The 21,097-nt window shown below is 43.8% G+C and overlaps 1 protein-coding gene across 11 annotated transcripts in view; it reads left to right on the top strand.

Annotated features, from left to right (window-relative positions):
* The window catches only part of SNX30 (sorting nexin family member 30), a 127,146-nt gene that overhangs the window by 35,155 nt on the left and 70,894 nt on the right, over positions 1-21,097 (top strand). For all 11 annotated transcript variants that reach the window (XR_003432539.1, XR_003432538.1, XR_003432537.1 and 8 more), the window contains exon 2: positions 16,762-16,953. Coding sequence is in view for 6 of the 11 variants with exons in the window: in XM_027105183.1 (XP_026960984.1) it covers positions 16,762-16,953 (192 nt within the window). In the remaining 5 variants the exon portion in view is untranslated. The remainder of the gene's footprint in view (positions 1-16,761; positions 16,954-21,097) is intronic.

The raw sequence follows: 21,097 nt of genomic DNA, 5'->3' as shown, positions 1-21,097 counted from the left end.
TGTGTCCATTCCATAATGTTATTGGAATGTAGCCACGCCCATTTGTCCACCTACTGTATGAGGCTGCTTCTGCACCACAGCAGCAGACAGGAGTTGTTGCAACAGAGACTGTGACCTGAAAAGCCAGAAATATTTACTCTCTGGTCCTTTACCAAAAAAGCTTGCCAACCCCTGATATAAATCATCATCTAGTTTTCTTTTTTAATCTTGCATTTCATTCTTTTTTTTTAAATCGAGGTATAGTTGATGTAGTGCATTTATTTCTTTACATGACCTGATATTTATTTTTGTATTTGGCGTTAGAAAAGGATATAACTTAATTGTTCCCTAACTGGTTAACCAAATTCTCCATCAGCATTTATTGACTAATCTCTTCCCTCCTCACTATTTGAAGTTCCATAGTTATCATATACTAAATCTGTCCCATCAGTTTAGGGAATGACAGGGTGAATCATCGAGCTATGTGGGCAGGATATATATTACCCAAGAGTTCTCTGGGGATGAGAAGCCCTCACCCCCTGCATTAACACTGAGTGTTCAAGCCAGATGTGCCCATGCACCATGGTGTCTAACCACTCAGGTTTATTTCCATGTGCAGACACTGTGGTGGGGTCTAGCTTTATTTTTCTGGAGTCCATGGGGGATTGCTGATGGCCAAATGGAGCTGTTTGTTAATGGTTTCTGGTCCTTTATGTTGGATCCTCTCTGGAGCTGGCTGGCTCTTAAAAATCCTTTGAGAGGCAAGGTGACTTGGTATATTTCTCTGGCACTGGTGGATCAGGAATTTAATTGTTTGAAGGGACACGTGAAGGATTGCTCACCACCAGGCCCTACTGCAGATGCAAAGGTGAATGTGGTGGCAGTGGGTACGGGGTCTCTTGTCAGGTAGGTGCTTGTTCCATGAAGTCTCTTGCGACCAGGGGCAGGCGGTGGCCAGCCACCAGCCTCTGCTCTGGCCTCTTGGGGCTGAGCTCCGGTTGTGCCTCTGCTTGTTACTGGCTGAGTGACCTTGGGCCCGTCCTGTAACCTCCCTGGACCTGCTCTCCTAGTAGGAACACGGATAATAAAGCCCACCCTCCACCCCCACCCCCATCCCCACCCTTGTGTTATTTGAAGGGTTGAGAATACTGTGTAAAGCTTGCACAGTGCTCAGAAGATAGTATGAACGTACAATATTTAATTTCTTTATTCTCCCTTGACTTAGAGGTGTGGTGTGTAGATCGCTGTGAAAAAGTATGGATTTTTGTCTCCAAGTCCTGTCATCTTTCTTAGCCCCAAGAGTTTGCTTTCTGTTTTGGAATTTTGTTGTGTCGTGAGTCACTTCAGAGCCCAGGCTCCCAGAGCGCTCAGCTGGCCACCTTCTGCTCTCTGCCAAAGGTGGGTTCAGGTGACAAGAGATCCCGCTGGCCAGGTGTTGGAGCCAGGCGGCGCTAACAGCCTGTGAGCTGTTTGTTCATCTGGCCTTAAGTGGATGGCGGTGCGAGATTCCCCACGTGAGTTCCTGCCGTGAGCGTGCTGGCTGTGACAGTGGAAAAGTGACTTGAGTCAGGTATCCCTGAAGCAGGTGATGGAAGGTGAGTGGGAGGAGTCTCCTCTGGGAGGCAGCTCCCACCTGGGTAAGAATGTCAAGTGCCTGGTGACCTTGGTGGACCTTGGTGGACCTTGGTGTAAGCCTTTGCTGAGCACGGTCATTTTGGCAGGACTCGCCCTCTTGTCCTGAGGATGGGCTTTCTGGATTTAACCACAGCACAAACGGCAGTTGAACTTGTGTTTACTCGATTTTGCTAGAACTGCGGGAATTTATAATCCTCTGTAATTTACCTGTGTTTGAAACATGATCCCCCTGGTGTGGCCAGACTCTTTTTCTGCTGAGGAGACATTCATCAGAGTCTCCCAGGGCACCCGACCTTATTGTTGACGACACTTCTCACCTGTCCTTTCCTCTCCGTGGCATCTACCACCTGGCTCAGGTACCATTCGGGGGCGGGGGGAGGTGTGCCTGGACAATTACAAGAGCTCCCTAAATGAGCCCTCTCTTTTCTCCTATTTCCTCCCCTTTCTATCTGATCTGTGTGTTTTTTCTGAAGTCTTTTTGAAAAAGTTACGTGCGAGTGCCACTTTTCTGCTTAAAAGCTTAGCCACGGCCTGTGGGGTGCGCCTCAAATTCTTCAGCCTGTTATTTAAGATCCCTCAGAGTCTGGAGCTCGTTGGACCTCCAGGCCTTGCTTCCAGCCACCGCCCCTGGGCGGCTCCTGTTCTGTCCACAGTGATGGTCCCCAGCTGTGCCCTCCGCGCCTCACCCTGTGGCAGTTCTGCTGAGGCCGCGCTCCACGCCAGGAGCACCTTTTCCCTGCCGAGTGGCTAGTCGCTGTGTACAGGGGCTTTCACAGGCATTCTCCATACTCTCCGTGTGGCCTGGCCACCTGGATCGGGTGACCTTGCCATTTTCCAGCGAGCGTTGGTGAACTTAAGTGGTTTTCTTACTGCCGCATAGCTGGTGGGAGAGCTGGAATGTGAGGCCAGGCCTTGTGCGGTCAGGCTGCCTCTCCGGAGCCGCCCTCGGAGGGCAGAGTTACTCGCGGCTGCTCTGGACTCCAGCACGGCAGTTTTTCCTTATTCACGTATTTATCTCATTACATCACGTTGCTGTTTCTCCTGGGTCTGGGCCACACCCCCGTACTCCACCCCAAAACTTGTTTCCTCAAACAAATCCCGTATCAGCTTGCTTTCCCGTGCATCTGGAATAGTACCTGGTACTCAGCGGGAACTCGATAAATGTTTGTTTGGATGAATGCATGGATGAGTAGCTTTTTCTTTCCATATCCTCTAATTTGTGGTGTGAGGGAGGATAGTACCCTGGTAATTAGGCTACTTAAAACTTCCGTGTGTTGGAAAACATCTCTCTTTTGGTCTATAGAAGAAATAGAAAGTGATAATTATTTTGTCCCATTCCCTCTGCCATCTCACAGAGATTCCTTGGAGAAAGATGCTGAAAACATATTTAATTATATATATTGTAGGAATGTAATCTTTTAGCGAAATTTTGTCAAACAAGCTAGACCTAGGAGTGGCTTTGAGGAAAGCTGACCCTCCTTTAACCTATCAGCCTCCACCCACCCCACGACCACAACCTGAACTGAAAAATATTAGTCGTCTTCGCTTTGGACAGTTGACATTTCTCTCTGTCATACGTAAAATGTAAATGAAAGCATCTTGAGAAATCCTTGCTGTTTATTGATCTCTTGTGTATTGGCTTCAAGACAAGCCTCCCCGCCTCCCCATGGGGATGGATACCAGCACCACCATGTGGGAGCTGCCTCCTTTCTGACTTTGTTTTATCCTCATGTTTTTTGTTTTTTTTTTTTTTTTAAAATGTTTATTTATTTGGTTGCAGCAGGGGTCTTAGTTGTGGCAGGCAGGGTCCTTAGTTGTGGAATATGAACTCTTAATTGTGGCATGCATGTGGGATCTAGTTCCCTGACCAGGGATTGAACTCAGGCCCCCTGCATTGGGAGCGCAGAGTCTTATCCACTGCGCCACCAGGGAAGTCCTATCCTCATGTTTTATAGGAAAATAAGGTTGCAGTTTTTTCCCTCATTCATTCCTTGACTTCCTTTATGTGTTTCTGCCCCCTTGACATTTGTACCCTCCTTCCACTGACCCTTATTCACAGGGCTTGTTTCTGCCTCTGAGCTCAGAATGCCCACATGAGGGGGCCACACTGACCAGTATGAAGTGTAGGGCCCTTTTCTTGCATGTCCTTCCTTCCTGCCTTTTTCCCACTTTTCTTGTCTGGTTACTTAGTTGTGAAACTCCTTTAAGCTGTTTTGGTTTAGAATGTCCTATTCCCGCTTTTTCTTTCATTCCTTATTGTTTAGACTATGATCAGACTCTTGGTTGTTGAGTTCCTTCTTCTTTCCCAATAAATCTATTCACCGTGGAGATAAAAAAGAAATCCCCTATGTCCGGTCTGAGTCATGTCAGTAGGAATGTGGGAATTAGAGCTGGAGCAGCCAGGTAGCCAGGTGAATCTCAAGCCTGGAAATCCATCTGCACTTTTGGGGGGAGGCGGGCATGCTTCAGGCTTCTAAAAAGGATGCCATGGGGGGATCCTCAGGCTTCGAAGAGTTTCACAGAAAAACATCTCTTTTAGCTCCTAGCTCTTTTAGCTGCTGAATCAACACAACAGTGTTTAATACCACAAGACCAGTATTGAGAGAATCCTTTTAGGTGAACACTTGTTTCAAGCTAGTGTGACCTATTTGAGTATGGTCACATATTTCCTAACAAATTCTCATCTCAGGTTAGTTTCAGGTTTGGGTTGAGGGTTTAAGGACTTCCCTACCCCTAATGGTAGGGTCTGAGCGTCACAAATCATTGAACGTCACAAATCATTGATCGTGAGAGTACTCTGCTGAGGGGCAATTTGAACTTGGAGAGCTCGTGGAAGTTCAAATATACTTCTGCTTCCTTTTTTGAGAGAGACAGTTTAGAATCAGGAGTGCTTAACTTTTTTCCCCCATAGGTATTTTTGGGACTCTAAAAATGATAGGTCCTCTCCAAAGGAAAATTCAAATTCACGAGTGCACGTGCAGAACCTTGCTCATAATTTTTGGCATGAGGTGTCTTTGGATTCTAGAGAAAGCGTCCCTATTATAGAGGAATGGTGAGCTTCAGGTAGTTTTTGAGGCAAGGACACTTTTAGTCTTGCTCAGTGCTCAAGGCTTTTTAAAGCACAGCTGAGTGGTGTGGCTGTAAGCGTGGACTTAACAGTAACCACTTCACATGAATTGGTAGTAGAGTCCTGCCCCGGTCTGTTGCTCACTTGAATGCTTTTTGCCCTTGAAAAGGTTTGGTCTGAGGTGATGATTAATCAACAAGTATTTGATCACCTAGTAGATATTCAGCTCTGTATAGTATATTGTTTCATCTAGGTCCCTGTTGTGAACATGCGCTTTCCTTTAACTTCCCATAAGCATCTGACTTGTTTCATCAGACACTGAGGGCATTCCACATATGCAGTGCTGTGTCAGGTGGCAGCACAAAAACATGTCCATTAGGACCAGCTTTGAAAGGTGAGCAAATGGCACAGTTAAGGAGTGTTGTATGAAGGGTGGGAAAGAACTAACGTATATTAAGGGATTAAGTAGCACATTATTTGTGTTTTCTTTAATCCTTACACCCTCCATGTCATAGATGGAGACACTGGGTCTCAGAGAGATTGAGTACCTTACTCCAGACCTCTGAGGAGCAAAGCCAGAATTCAAGCCCAGTCATGTGGACTCTAAGCCCAGATCTATCTATCTATCTTTCTTCTTCCCTCCCTCCCTCCCTGCCTCCCTCCCTCCCTCCCTCCCATGCCTCTTCTGTTAAAGACCAGAGGTGGATGGAGTGGGTTAGTGTTGGGAGAGCGTAGAAATGAGACCCTTAGACTGAGTATCCCCAGTAGGTTAACTTTGTGACCTTTATGGAACATTATTTCTCCTCTGTTAATTACCACCCATCATGTAACTGTTTCTCAGTTGGTCTTTAGAGCTGTTTATCCGCTGTGTGCATCACTCCCCTTTTGTGGAGCATCCAGCTTGTGTGGTACCACAGTATTGAGAGAGTGACCAAAGACCTGGTGGTCACGTTACCACCCGCGTGGCCTCATGCATGCTACTTCCGAGTCTTTTCTTATAAGTGACACAAACAACTTGGGTGATCTGAGGGATTCTCCGCCCCAGGCCCTCGCGTGATTTTGGTGCTGACATGTCAGAGGGGAGTGCTTTTATTACTTAGCTTTCAGTTGACAGAATGCATCCAGGTGGGAAGGAAAGAGAGCAGGTGTTCAGTTAGAGTCACGTTCTCTTTGTTGTGTACTTTTGGGGGAGGTTTAATTCGTGTCTTTATTATTATTATTTATTTATTTATTTATTTATTTTCAGTATGCGGGCCTCTCATTGTTGTGGCCTCTCCCATTGCGGAGCACAGGCTCCTGACGCACAGCCTCAGCGGCCATGGCTCATGGGCTCATGGGCTCATGGGCTCAGCCGCTCTGTGGCATGTGGGATCCTCCCGGACCGGGGCACGAACCAGTGTCCCCCGCATCGGCAGGCGGACTCTCAACCACTGTGCCACCAGGGAAGCCCCTAATTCGTGTCTTTAAAAAGCTGTCTGCTTGGGCATTTGAGTCCTCCAGATCGTGCACGTACTTGACCAGCAGCAGAGGCAGAACCTCTGTGTGGTGGGTCCTCGTTATCATTCAGTTAGGGACAAGCTTCTGGAAATACCTCTCCTTCTTCAGATGTCGTGATTTCTCAGCATGGAATGTCCATGCCAAGCTCTCCCACCATCTTGTTTTTCCATTTGGCAGATTTTCTTGTTCTTCTCCAGTTGCCCCAGCATCCTTTGTGCCCCTCCTTCATTTTGCATGGACCTTCGTTATACCCCATATTGCGTTGCATCATAGGTAGAGGTTTTTTGTGTACACTTGCCCAGCCGGACTGAGTCATTTGAACACATCCTGGTAGCTCTGTGTCAGCACTTTGTCCAGTGTGTGTTAGGTGTTTCACGCTGTGGTTGAAACAGTGTATCCTCTTTAGAAGGAATGAAAAGAGATCATGTTTAAATTCATCTGAGAGCGGGAGAAAAATCTTTGCTCCCGACAGTCACAAGAACGTCTGGAGAGCTGATTGCTAGTCTGGAGATCCTTAGAAAAAGCTAGTAATAGACATTGGAAACTGAGCCAAGGAATGTGGACTTGGGCTCTTACATGTTGACTTCCTTTGTGATTTTGTTGGAGGTCGTCTTTTGCATCAGGCCAATGGGTGGATTTTACTTGAAGGGAGAGTTTCTAATAGAAAAGCTGGGGAAACATTTTCAGGTTTTTTTGGGTTTTTTTTTTTGCGGTATGCGGGCCTCTCACTGCTGTCGCCTCTCCTGTTGCGGAGCACAGGCTCCGGACGCGCAGGCTCAGCAGCCATGGCTCACGGGCCCAGCCGCTCCGCGGCATGTGGGATCTTCCCGGACCGGGGCACGAACCCGCGTCCCCTGCATCGGCAGGCAGACTCTCAACCACTGCGCCACCAGGGAAGCCCACATTTTCAGTTTTGAAACGACTTTATTAACCTACAAATAATTAAAGGTGATCTCTTAACCTATGTGTAAAGAAGAGTAGTCTTTCCCTCATATGTGATGATCCAGAATCCAAAGTGGGAAAACGTAAGACTGTTCAGAGAAGATGCTAACCTAGAAACCACAGGCTGCTGGGCCTTGGGAACTTGGAGAAACTTGTGGAAGCAACCTTGGAGGTTATGGAGAATATTGGAGATGGGATTCTGGGGCAGGGGTGGGAAAGAAGGAAGACTGAACTTCTACTGATAATCAAATAGGGTCCTAGGACTTAAGTCATATGGTTAAGATGCATTTTGAGTAATTCTACAGTTACTTAAAAAAAAAAAAAAAGATAAATCCCTACATCTTAAAATTCCATATTGTTTACACACTATCTCTTACCTAGATTTTTTAAATTACATAGACATTTTAATAATTATATGTATTAGTCTTGCTGTGGTTAATAAACCACAAATTCCAAAAATACAGAGGTTTGCAGCAAACATTAATTTCTAGATCGAGTTATGTGTCAGTGGCTGGGAGTCCATTGCTATGGCTCTTTTCCACAAGTCTTCCCTTCTGAAGGCAGGAGAGAGCACATGAGGAGGAGAGAGCACATGAGAGCTGATGGAAACATGCAGTGGCTCTTAAAGTGTCTGCTCCCATCTGGTGTACGTCACATTTGCTCATGTGCCATTGGCCAGAGCCTGTTACGTAGCCAAGCCAACAGTCACTGGACTCGAGTGGAGATATGCCCTCCGGTCGGCAGTCACTTGGCAATAGTGAGTGTGTATAATCCGCTTAAAGGTACAGAGTTAATAATTGCAAACGATACTACAATCTACCATGTAGTTTGTGTCTTCTCCTTTTGTCACTGAATGTTATTTAGTAAATACCTGACATCAGTTTAGATTTATCATTTTTAAAAGTTTTAAATACATTTTCACCCTATTATGTGTATTATAGTTTTAGATTAATTTTCGAAGAAACGAACCTTTTGCAGGGAAGCGATGTGGTAGATCGCTGCGTGTTTCTTCTTGAATGATTGCAGTGCGTGGAGCTCTGTTGTACACCGTTGCGCTAGCTCAAGGCTCCGGAACAATTTGAATAATGGGGTGATTCTGTATCAGTCTTGTTTCTGAATTTTGTAGACATGCCTCCAGTGTTTTATATTGTTTAAGAAATATATTATTGAGATCTAATTCACATACCGTAAAAGTCACCATTTCAAACTATATTACAGTTGAGTGGATTTTAGTATACTCACAGCATTGTGCAAACATCATTACTATCTAATTCCAGAATATTTTGTTACCCAAAAAAGAAACCTCATACTTATTAAGTGTTCACTCCTGTTTTCCCCTTCCCTTCAGCCCCTGGCAACCAGAAGTCTTCTTTCTATCTTTGTGGATTTGCCTGTCTGGATTCTTCATATAAATGGAATTATATATGTGGCCTTTCATGTCTGGCTTCTTTCACTTAGAGCAGTGTTTTCAAGGTTCATTGCTGATGTTTTCCAATTTGTACCCTTTAACAGATTTAGGAACCTTCCTTTTATTTCTTAATTTTACTTAGAGATTTTAATAGAATGGCTGATATTTACCAGTGTATGATACCAATAAGCATTTTGGTAGTTGTGGGCATGATTATATCAGACAGTGATCCTATTATCAGTTAATGTAATGAATAGCATTAATAAATTTCTTAATGTTAAATCACTTTTGATTTCTTGGATTATGTTTGACTCAATCCTGGTATATTATTTTTCTTTCTTTCTTTTTAAAAAAATTCTTCTAATGTACCATTTGCTGTTACTTTACTGATGAAGTCTACACTGACATCTGATTTCCTTTTTTGTCATACTATTTTGATATCAGATATAGGTAACCCTTATAAACTGATTTGAAAGTTTTTTCATTTTTAAATGTGTTTTAGAGTGTTCCAATACAACAGGACTTGCTCCTTGAGGTTCATTAGAGCTCAGGTGTAAAACCATTGGGGCTTAGCTCACCTTTCAGTAAAAGTTCTCTGACAGCAGTTCTGAGGTTATTTAGTTGTTTAGGTTTTCTACATCAATTTAATTTCTCTTTGGCCGTACATTTTCCTGCAGTGTATGGCCAAAGAGGCTTCCAGGTTTATTAGCATAGCTATTCATAGCACATCCTTGTAATTTATAATCATACACAGAGGTAAGATTTAAATCATTATTGCCTGCTCATTTTTCCCCTCCTTCTTTCTATATTTAATTCTGTATTTATTCTATATTAATACAATTCTATATTTAATTCTTTTAGAAGAATTAAATTTTGGTTTTATTTATAACTTTTACTCTTTCTTTTCTGTTTTCAATTTATGCTTTAATTTTTTTTTTTTGTGGTACGCGGGCCTCTCACTGTTGTGGCCTCTCCCGTTGCAGAGCACAGGCTCTGGACGTGCAGGCTCAGGGGCCATGGCTCACGGGCCCAGCCGCTCCGTGGCATGTGGGATCTTCCCGGACCAGGGCACGAACCCGTGTCCCCTGCATCGGCAGGCGGACTCTCAACCACTGTGCCACCAGGGAAGCCCTGCTTTAATTTTTTTATTCCCTCTTCCACTTTCCTTTTTTTTTAGATATTTATTTATTTATTTGGCTACACTGAGTCTTAGTTGCGGCAGCTGGGCTCCTTTAGTTTCAGATCGAGTGCTCCTTAGCAGTGGCATGTGAACTCTTAGTTGAGGCATGCACATGGGATCTAGTTCCTTGACCAGGGATCGAACCCTGGCCCCCTGCATTGGGAGTGCGGAGTCTTAACCACTGCACCACCAGGGAATTCCCCCTCTTCCACTTTCTTTCGTCCTTTTTTTTTTTTAATTGGGGTATAGTTGTTTTACAATGTTGTGTTAGTTTCTACTGTACAGTGAAGTAAAGTACAGTTCTCTTCCACTTTGAATTTTTTTTTTAAATGGGAGCACAAGGTAGATGTGGACTAAAGTGTAGTGTTTTATGGGATAAATCTTTTCAAATGTATATATTTATCTGCTCTTAAGGACTGTGCTGCTTTTCCTCTTGTATTGGTTTTCTTGGGTCTGAATGATGAGTTGATATAGGCTGGTATATTTTTCGGTTTTCTTGTGTCTGATGAGGTAATACAGGCCTGCTATTTGCCTCTCACCAGAAGAAGTGAATTATTGGATCCCCTGTTTCTTTTTTCTTTTTCTCTCTTTCTTTATTTCTTTTCTTTTTTTTTTTTTTGCCTCACTGCACGGCTTGCGTGATCTTAGTTCCCCGGCAGTGAGAGCACCTAGTTCTAACCACTGTACTGCCAGGGAATTCCCTGGATCTCCCTGTTTCTACTTGATGTTAGAATTGTCTTCTTGGATCTTAGGTTGAGTGGAATAATAGTTGACAAATCAGTTGAGTGGTCTCCCCTTGGGAAAAGGAATCAGAAGAAAGAAAACCAGGGTCAGGGACAGTCGGTCAGGAAGACTTGGCCTAGTTCCTCTCTGTGTCTGGATCCAGTATAGCCTGGCTTCCATCTTGTTTTAGGTGCTCTCCCCATCTCGGCAGAGTCCAGCCTTTTCAGAATTTGCGGTCCTGCCTCCTTTGTGCTTGGTGGAGCTACCCAGGGCAGCTGACTTCATGAAGGTGCAAGCAGGCGCCTTCTGTTCCCCTGACCTTTCTCTTGCATCTCTACCCCTCGAGGCTAGATGAAGCCCTGGGGGCAAGGTACCGTCTGCTGGTGGGCCTCACATGGTGTATCTGCCTGTGCTGGCATCCCCTTGCTCACAGCAGCCAGACCCTCTGGGGGTCCTCCTTTGCCCCACTGTGGGCCCTTCCATACCCTCATCCCTCCAGACAATTGCAAATTCAAACTAGAGTGTCTGTGAGGGTTCGGGACACTTTCTACTTCTTAGGTAACCTTGAGAACCCTAAGTAACCTCAGTGACATGGGTTAAAGATACCTCTTAGTTCTTTTCTCAGTTGAGTCCCAATTGTCTCCTGTAGGAAATCTTCAAAACTTTCGGCATTTGGGTGATGCCCTTTCCTAGTTTCTAATCTGGTACTCATTCCAGTCACTATGCACCCCCCCCGCACCCCCACTGCTCTTTCTCTCCCGTTCTTCAGGTGGTTGTTGTCTGGAAGGGGGAAAGAGGGAGAAAGCAAAGACCTGAGCTTATTAATTCGCTGCATTTATCTAGAAGTCTAGATTTATAATTTTTCAATGAGTGTGTAACATTGTTATTAACGTAAACACGATCATTTCCTGGTTAGCGAGCCTTTGGAGCTTTTCCAGGGTTCACTCTGTGTTCTTTGATCTGTTATGAACATCTGTGAACAGAACAATTTTGAGGTTTTCCCTTTGAAGTTATTGCCCATAGTTGGCCTAAATTTAACTTGACAGCAAAGTCAGCAGTCAGGAGTGTTCCGTTCAGTGTGTGCAGGGCACATTCATTCTTCAGGCATCTCCCGTGTGCCTGGCAGGAGAGAGGGCCGTTAAGACAAGTCAGGTACAGTCTGTGCATTCAGAGAGCTCTCGTTCTCCTGTAGCGGTCGGGATGCCTCGAGAGGCTTTGGCAGGCTTTTCTGAAACGAGATCATCACGTTGCCCACACTCCTCTAATAGTATCAAAAAGAGAAATTAGAGTGTTTTCGCATGACTTGTTTTTATTAAGTCTGTATTGGCCCTTAAGGTATACCACTTTCTTTCATAAACCCTATGTTTAATGTAATACAGAATTTTGCTGGTGACTAACATTATTTTAATAATCTCTCTTGCGGCTGGCTGACCGCAATGGTGGATCTTATAACTGAAATTCTTTGAGCGAGGGCAGTTTCCAAAGTGTCCTGGTTATGTATTCCTCTTCCTAAGTAAAAAGGGGTGATGGGGAGAAGAAATTCTCTTATAACTGAAACTACATAGCAAGAATTGATATTTTGGAGCGTTGAGGAGTTTTCATGTATTTATCAGCTATGTAGTTGTAACTCTCACAAAGGCTACCGTAGATATATCTATTGCCACAGGGAAGTCATTAAGGAAGACGTGGTTAGGGCACCAACTGTGACTCTAGGTGCGATTTTAATTTTCTAGGTGCGATTTTAATTTTCAGCAGCACTTATGGTCTACTGTGAACCCAGCCCCATAGTCTAAAGGGGATGCCGGAATACTTGCAGACACGTTGACTTTTTTGTTTGTTTGTTTGAGTATTTTAATAGTGATATAACGCCTACCATGTTCCAGGCACTGTTCCAATTGCTCCATATGCTAACTAACTCAATCCCATTATACCCATTTTATAAATGACGAAGCTGGGGCAATAGAGAGATTAAGGAATTTACTTAAGTCATGCTGCTAGTAAAGAGTAGAACCGGGATTCAAAACTCGGCAGTCCGTCCAGGTTAGCCTCAGTTTTGTCGTCATTCAACAGACGTTTATTGAGTACCTTATATTGGCAAGAGATTGAGTTGGGTCACTTCTAAAACTCATTCATTCATCAAATACTTACTGAGTACCTACTGTGTTCCAGAAGACACAGTCTCTGCTCCTGTTGAATTTACAGACTGGTGGGAAGTCAGACAGACAGATAATTAATATATAATATATTTTTAGACAGTGGTAAGTCCTATGATGAAAATAAAGCCAGGGAAGGGACTGGAAAATGATGGAGGGTGCAGGAATGTTTTTAGATTTTTGTGGGCTGAGAACGCCTCTCTGAGTAGGTGTCATTTGAGCAGAAACCTGTTTGAGAAGAGCCAGGCCAGTGGCAATCGGAGGGGAGAGCAGTGTTCCAGGCAGAGTGAGCAGCAAGTATGAAGGCCCTGAGGTCCAGACGAGCCAAGGCCAGGTGTGTAGAGCAGGATGAGCTGGAGGGCAGTGGGGAGAATGTCTGGGATGAGGTCAGAGACTGTGATAAGATCATGTTGGCCCTTGTGGGTTATGGGAGGGAGTCTGGATTTTATTTTGAATGTGTTTGGATGGATGTCTTTCAGAGTTCTGAGCAGGGGGGTAACAGGTTTTGATTGACCTTTTCCAGGGATCATTCTGGCTGCAGTAAGGAGGACTGACTGTAGGGCAGCAACAATGAAACAGGAGGCTTTTGTGTTGAGCCAAGGGATTCTCTCACTTCTTGTAATTCGTGTTAGTTGTAAAGGTGCTGCCCTCCCACAATACGTGCTCTAGAACTCAGGTCTCAGTGAAGCAAACCCGCTACCAGAGGACTCTGAGGGTAGAGGAGCCTGGGTCACTGAGTCCACCTAAGCCCCTGCCCTTTCCTCCTGAGATTTTTGTCTTTTCCCTCCACGTTTGTTTCTCATAGGGACCATATCTTGAGGGGAGTTATCTGGAGTTATCTGGAGTTAACTTGTATTAAGACCCTAAGGGAAAATGTAAGCATTCCTCAACTGGCTTTAAAAACAGAAGCTTCATGTTTACGCAGAAGGATTTATGGCCAGAGAATGGAGATGAGGGACAGTGTTGGGTTGGGGAAAGCCACACAAAGGGGATCCAGCTTGATAACACCCTTGAACTAGGAACCAGATACCTTAGCTCAACTCAGTAGAGTGATAACTGGCTTCCATACATTTGGATACAGAAGTCCTTCACCTTTTTGAGTCGGCTTCCTCATCAGTAGAGATAGTATCTGTCTGCTAACCTCACCACGTTGAGGTTGACGTAGAGGGCAGCGAAATAAGAATGTGGAAGCCCTGCGCACAGACGTGCCATGGAAGGTGGAGATGGTAGCATCCCTTTATAGGAAAGTCCAGGCATCCGTAGCTCATTTGCTATTCATATATGCTCAAATAATATTACGGGAAGCACCCTGTAGTAAGGGTGTGGATATCTTCCCTGGTTGTGTAGTCCTAAAGGAAAGAATCTGCTGTGTGACAAGGTCTGGGTGACTTTCTCCTCCCCAACCCCCGCTAACTGATTTGAGAAATAGTTCAGTTCCCACTGTCTGGCCAAGATCTTTTAGACCTTTATGTGGGCCGTTCCTGGAGGGTTATTGGCTGAGGTCCCCAGAGCAAAGGTTAGGGGAGTTAAGGTTAGGGGAGTTGTCCTGGAGTCACTGGGAGACGGGCAGACAGATGGATGGATAATCACAGACACACACACAAAGGTGAACAAGGCACAGTTACAGTTGTTGGATGCACAGTGCTTATGGATAAGTTATATATGTAAATAAATGATTAAAACTGTGAAAATTGCTTCAGTGGAAGTATCTTCAAGGTATTGAGAAGAGAGTGACTAATTTTGTCAGGGGCTGGATCCAGGAAGGATTCTAGGAGGAGGGGGCATTTGAGAAGATATCTGTGAGATCCTGGGAGCCCTCTACATAAAAAAGAGGGGTGCGTGTGTGTGTGTGTGTGTGTGTGTGTGTGTGTGCGCGCGCGCTATGTAAGCAACGATGAGAAAATATGAAACAGCATAGTGGGTTCCAGGATCAGTTCAGGCCAGATTGTGGAAAATTGCTGTCTGAGCTGATGTTGGCTTATCTGACTAAAGGTTTTGAATTCATTCTTTCTTTTGTGCCATGTTTAGCCATAGGTGATGGAGCCTTTCTGAGGCCCAGTGAGCTAGTGTTGTTAAAATATAAGGGTGGGCCCCTCAGTGCCTAGCATGGTGCCTTGCCTGAGGTCAGTGTTTAAATATTTACTGAAATGATGAAGACGTGATGGTTGTCTCAGAGCTCCAGAGAAGATGTCCCCCCACTGATCCTTAGACCCTGGGATTTGGACACTGCATGCCCTCAGTGACATCAGTGTGCTGAGGAAGCAGGTCGTGGGATGCTGCTGTAGCTAGGTTCTGTGGTCCATACGGAGAGCAGCTGCTGAGGGGCTTGCCTTCCCAGCTGACAAGACCCTGGGCTGAGAAGTGGAGGGGTGAGGTCCATTCCCATGAGTACCTTCTGTGAAATGGTACCCTTTCAGTAATTACAAAAGTATTTTTGACATTGCATAAGTAAGGATGTGATTAAATTATCTGTGGTCAGGGAGACAAAGGAGGGTACCTTTTTTGTTTAGTTTCCATCACCCACTGAGTTGGGTGACATTGCCCTTGACCCCAGACCATGCTTCCCTCTGCCTTGTTCCATACTCTCTTTCCAGATGTGCCGTCTTCATCTGGAGCTTATGGACATGACTGCTAGATTGACTTCTCATTTCCTGTATGTTCTCTTCTCTGGGGGCTAAGTCATATCCAGCCTGCACAGAAGAAGAGATCCTTCTGGGGAAAGACCCACGCCCAGCCTGTGATCTGATTACCCACAGGTCAGGAATGCAAAAAAACATTCCTGACCAAGGCTCTTTGCTTAGTATCATGTCACTTTCTTGCCATATTCCTTAGTCTTTGCCTTCTAATGATTCCAAGGTGACATTCAGAGGCTTTCACATCTACTGCTAGATAGGACTTTGTCCTCTTATCAAATCTTAAAGCCAGAAAAGGTAACTGGCAGACTGCATCTTTTTTGAATAGTATAGGGACATAATTGATTCAGGTGGCTTCCTACTGAGGCCTAAGAAGAAAGAAGTCCATAAGTTTTTAATCTTTCCTTCCCTTTCTTTTCTGGTACTTGCTCCCCCCCACCCCTTTTAAACTTTTTTATTGCGGAAAATTTTAAACACATACAGAAGAGGTGAGAATTTATAGTGAACCTGCAAGTACCAGCTTCAACAGTGATCAGCTTTGGGCCATCTTGTATCATCTATATCCCAACTACCTGACCTTAATTATTTTGAAGCAGATACCACACATCCTACCATTTCATCTGTGAATACTTCAGTTATGTGTTACTAAAAGATGAAGACTTTGTAAAATCATAATACTTCCATTATCACACCTAATAATTCCTTCATGTCATCAAATAATTGATCAATATTCAAAATTTCCCGAATGTCTCAAAGTCTTTTAACCCTGTGTTTTAATCATGACCCACTGCAGTTGTTGATAGGTCTCTTAAGTTTCATTACATCTATAGGTGCTCTTTCCAACTCTGTATTTCTTTTTTCCTTACAATTTATTTATTTATTGAAGAAACTGGGTCTTCGGTTCTCTTTAGCTTCACATTGTGTAGATGCCGCTGACCGCGTCCTCGCAGTACTTGTTCTACATGTTCCTCACTCTTGCTGTATTGCCTATAAATTGGTGTTGTGTCTAGAGATTTGTTCAGGACTCATAGCCAGCATATATGGCAAGCATACTTCGTAGGTGGTGGTGTGAACTTATTCTAGGAGGCACGTAACCTTTAGCTGTCTCTTTGTGATGGTTGATTAGGTTGTTAAATGTGTTGGATATCTAAGAGGGTTCTGGCCCCTCAATGTTTACCTGGGCCCAAGGGGCGGTCTTGAGAAAGTGGGAAAAAGAGACAATGTGGTGTGCTCAGGAGTTCTTTCTCTGTCGAAGTCTGACGCCGGTGGTGGCTGTCATGTTCTCTGTCCTTGAACTGTTGGTTCCTGCAGCGCTTGCTGACACGTGAATCGACGGGATTTGGTGTAGAGCATTGCCCGTTGTGTTTCTCTTGGTTGTAAAAGACTCGTTCCCTTAAGAAATGGTAAGGACAGGATCAGATTCTTTGAAAGTTATTTTTGTATTTAGAGGTGTTTCTTGGTTTGGCTAAACCAGCCTCTGTTGCTGGTGTTCTCCAGGTGTGTGTTTTTAGCTACTTTGTAAGATGATTCTTTTCTTCTTTCAGGATCTCATTTTGCCCAACGGCGGTACTCCAGCAGGCCCTGCAAGTCCGGCTTCTTCATCTTCCCTTCTCAACAGACTACAGCTTGATGATGACATCGATGGTGAGACCAGAGACCTCTTTGTCACGGTTGATGATCCCAAGAAGCATGTCTGTACGATGGAGACCTACATCACTTACAGGATCACCACCAAAGTAGGTCTTTTTATTATCTTCCACCTGTCTAGAGTGTCTTGGAGAATTGAAGTCCTACCGCCATGATTCCTGCCTTTCCTTTTTCCCTTCCTTTGTACAACTCTGTTCACCTTTATGACAATTGTGAGTGTAGCTTTTTGGGAGAGTGGATATATTCAGATTTAAAAGGATTATGCATAAGTTTTTTTTCTTTTAACCTTAAAATGAAGGAGAAATTGTACTACAGTCTTTCAAATGAAACTTTTTTTTTTTTTTTTTTGCGGTACGCGGGCCTCTCACTGTTGTGGCCTCTCCCGTTGCGGAGCACAGGCTCTGGAATCAGCAGCCATGGCTCACGGGCCCAGCCGCTCCGCGGCATGTGGGATCCTCCCGGAGCGGGGCATGAACCCGTGTCCCCTGCACCGGCAGGCGGACTCTCAACCACTGCGCCACCAGGGAAGCCCTCAAATGAAACTTTTAAACCCCGTACTTTCACTTATTTTCTATCATGATATTGTTTAAGATGTTAATATCTCATTACTCTTGAAATTTATTAATCATTGTATCAACCATTGTATCAACCTGAAGCTCTGTGATGAGAACATGATTATAATCTGGTGTAATTAGTCTTTTTACAATTTTTTTAACATCTTTATTGGAGTATAATTGCTTTACAATGGTGTGTTAGTTTTTTATAACAAAGTGAATCAGCTATACATATATGTATATCTCCATATCTCCTCCCTCTTGCATCTCCCTCCCACCCTCCCATCCCACTTATCTAGGTTGCCCCAAAGCACCGAGCTGATCTCCCTGTGCTATGTGGCTGCTTCCAACTATCTATTTTACATTTGGTAGTGTATATATGTCCATGCCACTCTCTCACTTCGTCCCAGCTTACCCATCCCCCTCCCCGTGTCCTCAAGTCCATTCTCTACGTCTGCGTCTTTATTCCTGTCCTGCCCCTAGGTTCTTCAGAACCTTTTTTTTTTTTTTTAGATTCCATATATATGTGTTAGCATACAGTATTTTTTTCTTTCTGACTTAACTTCACTCTGTATCATAGACTCTAGGTCCATCCACCTCACTACAGATAACACAATTTCCTTTCTTTTTATGGCCGAGTAATATTCCATTGTATATATGTGCCACATCTTCTTTATCCATTCATCTGGCCATGGACACTTAGGTTGCTTCCATGTCCTGACTATTGTAAGTAGAGCTGCAGTGAACATTGTGGTACATGACTCTTTTTGAATTATGGTTTTCTCAGGGTATATGCCCAGTAGTGGGATTGCTGGGTTGTATGGTAGTTTTATTTTTAGTTTAAGGAACCTCCGTGCTGTTCTCCATAGTGGCTGTATCAATTTACATTCCCAACAACAGTGCAAGAGGGTTCCCTTTTCTCCACACCCTCTCCACCATTTATTGTTTGTAGATTTGTGGATGAATGGCCATTCTGACTGGTGTGAGGTGATACCTCATTGTAGTTTTGATTTGCATTTCTCTAATGATTAGTGATGTTGAGCATCCTTTCATGTGTTTGTTGGCAATCTGTATATCTTCTTTGGAGCAATGTCTATTTAGGTCTTCTGCCCATTTTTGGATTGGGTTGTTTGTTTTTTTGTTATTGAGCTGCATGAGTTGCTTGTAAATTTTGGAGATTAATCCTTTGTCAGTTGCTTCATTTGCAAATATTTTCTCCCATTCTGAGGGTTGTCTTTTGGTCTTGTTTATGGTTTCCTTTGCTGTGCAAAAGCTTTTAAGTTTCATTAGGTCCCATTTCTTTATTTTTGTTTTTATTTCCATTTCTCTGGGAGGTGGGTCAAAAAAGATCTTGCTGTGATTTGTCATAGAGTGTTCTGCCTATGTTTTCTTCTAAGAGTTTGATAGTGTCTGGCCTTACATTTAGGTCTTTAATCCATTTTGAGTTTATTTTTGTGTATGGTGTTAGGGAGTGTTCTAATTTCATTCTTTTACATGTAGCTGTCCAGTTTTCCCAGCACCACTTACTGAAGAGGCTGTCTTTTCTCCATTGTATATTCTTGCCTCCTTTATCAGAAATAAGGTGACCATATGTGTTTGGGTTTATCTCTGGGCTTTCTGTCCTGTTCAATTGATCTATATTTCTGTTTTTGTGCCAGTACCATAGTGTCTTGATTACTGTAGCTTTGTAGTATGGTCTGAAGTCTGGGAGCCTGATTCCTCCAGCTCCATTTTTCTTACTCAAGATTACTTTGGCTATTCAGGATCTTTTGTGTTTCCATACAAATTGTGAAATTTTTTGCTCTAGTTCTGTGAAAAATGCCATTGGTAGTTTGATAGGGATTGCATTGAATCTGTAGATTGCTTTGGGTCGTATAGTCATTTTCACAATGTTGATTCTTCCAATCCAAGAACATGATATCTCTCTCCATCTGTTTGTATCATCTTTAATTTCTTTCATCAGTGTCTTATAGGTTTCTGCATACAGGTAGTTAGTCTTAATGTCAGGGAGAGGAGGAGTAAGAGAAGAGTGGGAACTAATATTTATTAACTTTCTGCCTTGTACCACTATATTACTGCCTTGTCTTTTCCACACCTGGTTCACATTTGAAAATTTGTATGTGTGCAGAGGCATATGCGCTCACACAGTCTGCCCCTGTCTCTTTTGGCACTGGGTAGTATTTCTCAACATTGCCAGGTGCTTAGATGTGTATTATATCCTCAGAGGTCCTAGGATGATATACATACCCCCCATGAATCATTTCCAGTTACTTATTATTTTCTCCCTAGCGTCAACTTGTACCCTGTGGTCAGTGAAACGCAAAACACATTTTTCTTGAATTTGTGCTCTGAACAGCTGAATGTCAAGGTGATCGCCTGGCACAGCCGTGCTCACCTGTCTTGATGCTTCCCCAGCCCTGCTTGTCCTCCACCCTGCAGTTTCTCTCCCTGTCAGCGGATTCTCAGGCTGATGCCCGTGCTGCAGCTCACCACTCTCTCCTCTGCTGCCTCTCTGTCCTTCCTTCCCCTTTCTCCATTGTGCTCTTATTTCTGTCTCTTTTCCTCTGAGTCAGATAATGTCTTAGGATAACCTTTCCAAGTTCCAGTCCCACATTTTCACTTGGCTTCGAGGACAGCACCCTAAGGGTGAACTTGTTGCAGGATTAAGTTTTACTTCTTACCGTGAATTCCACTTCTGATCTCAAACCGGAGTCCTTTTCTTTTCCTGTTTCAAATAGTGACACCAGGTTTAATACGTTGGTGATGCATCTGGAACCTTTTTTCTGAGTGTTGTATTAAAGGACGTGTAGGGATGCGTGGGGATGAGAGAGAGGACAGACGGGAACACAGGGTCCCAAACTCCTGATCTTGTCCCAGCACCCCACTCCTGCTGAGCTTCTCAAGCAAAGTTAATGGTCAGAGGACGAGGTTGTACAAATACTTACTTTATGACTTTGAGCTTTGACTCCCAGGCCTGATTCAGATTCCTGATGACAAAAGCTGGACAAAGTACAGAGCTGCTTTTGCCTGAAGTAAAATGAGCCTAGGGCTGAGAGCCAACGCGGGGAAAGTGTTCCCCACCGAGGTCTAAGGCGTGGCTGTCTTCTCTCTCCAGTGGTGGAGAGAGGCTTTCTCAGGGCTGGCAGATCCTGGCAGTTTTCTCTGTAGGCGTCTAGAAAGTAACATCTTAATAATAGCTAATTATTGAGCATTTACCATATGCTGTACTTTTTTTTTTTTTTTTTTTTGCTGTAGAAACCCTTTAAATTTTATTTTATGTAAGTAATATGTGCTCATTATAGAGAAATTGGAAAACTCAAGTAAGCTAAAACAATAAAATAAAAGAACACTTACAAGCTCACCAGCCAGAAATAGTCATTTATAATTCTCTGAACTATTTGTCTCTATCCATTCACAAAAATGAGTATTTTACTTGCGGCCAATTCACCTAATACAATGCAAATGTCTTCCTCTGCTAGTAAATGCCAGTGAGCACACTGTTATGCCATTGTTTCTAAGACTGCAGTAGTGCTCCGCCACGTGGATGAGCTGTCATTTATTTTGTGCTAAGTGCTTTAAATATATCCTCAGTTAATCCTCACACTCATGAAGTAGGTACTGGTAGTATTCTTAACTTTTGCAAATGAGGAAACTAAGACACAGCGATATTAAGAAAATT

Source organism: Aethalodelphis obliquidens, unplaced genomic scaffold (assembly GCF_003676395.1).
Source record: "Aethalodelphis obliquidens isolate GAN/ISIS:26980383/991018 unplaced genomic scaffold, ASM367639v1 scaffold7, whole genome shotgun sequence".
Taxonomy (NCBI): domain Eukaryota; kingdom Metazoa; phylum Chordata; class Mammalia; order Artiodactyla; family Delphinidae; genus Aethalodelphis; species Aethalodelphis obliquidens.
The sequence above is the reverse complement of the archived record's forward strand: the minus strand, read 5'-3'. Positions and strand labels throughout refer to the sequence as shown.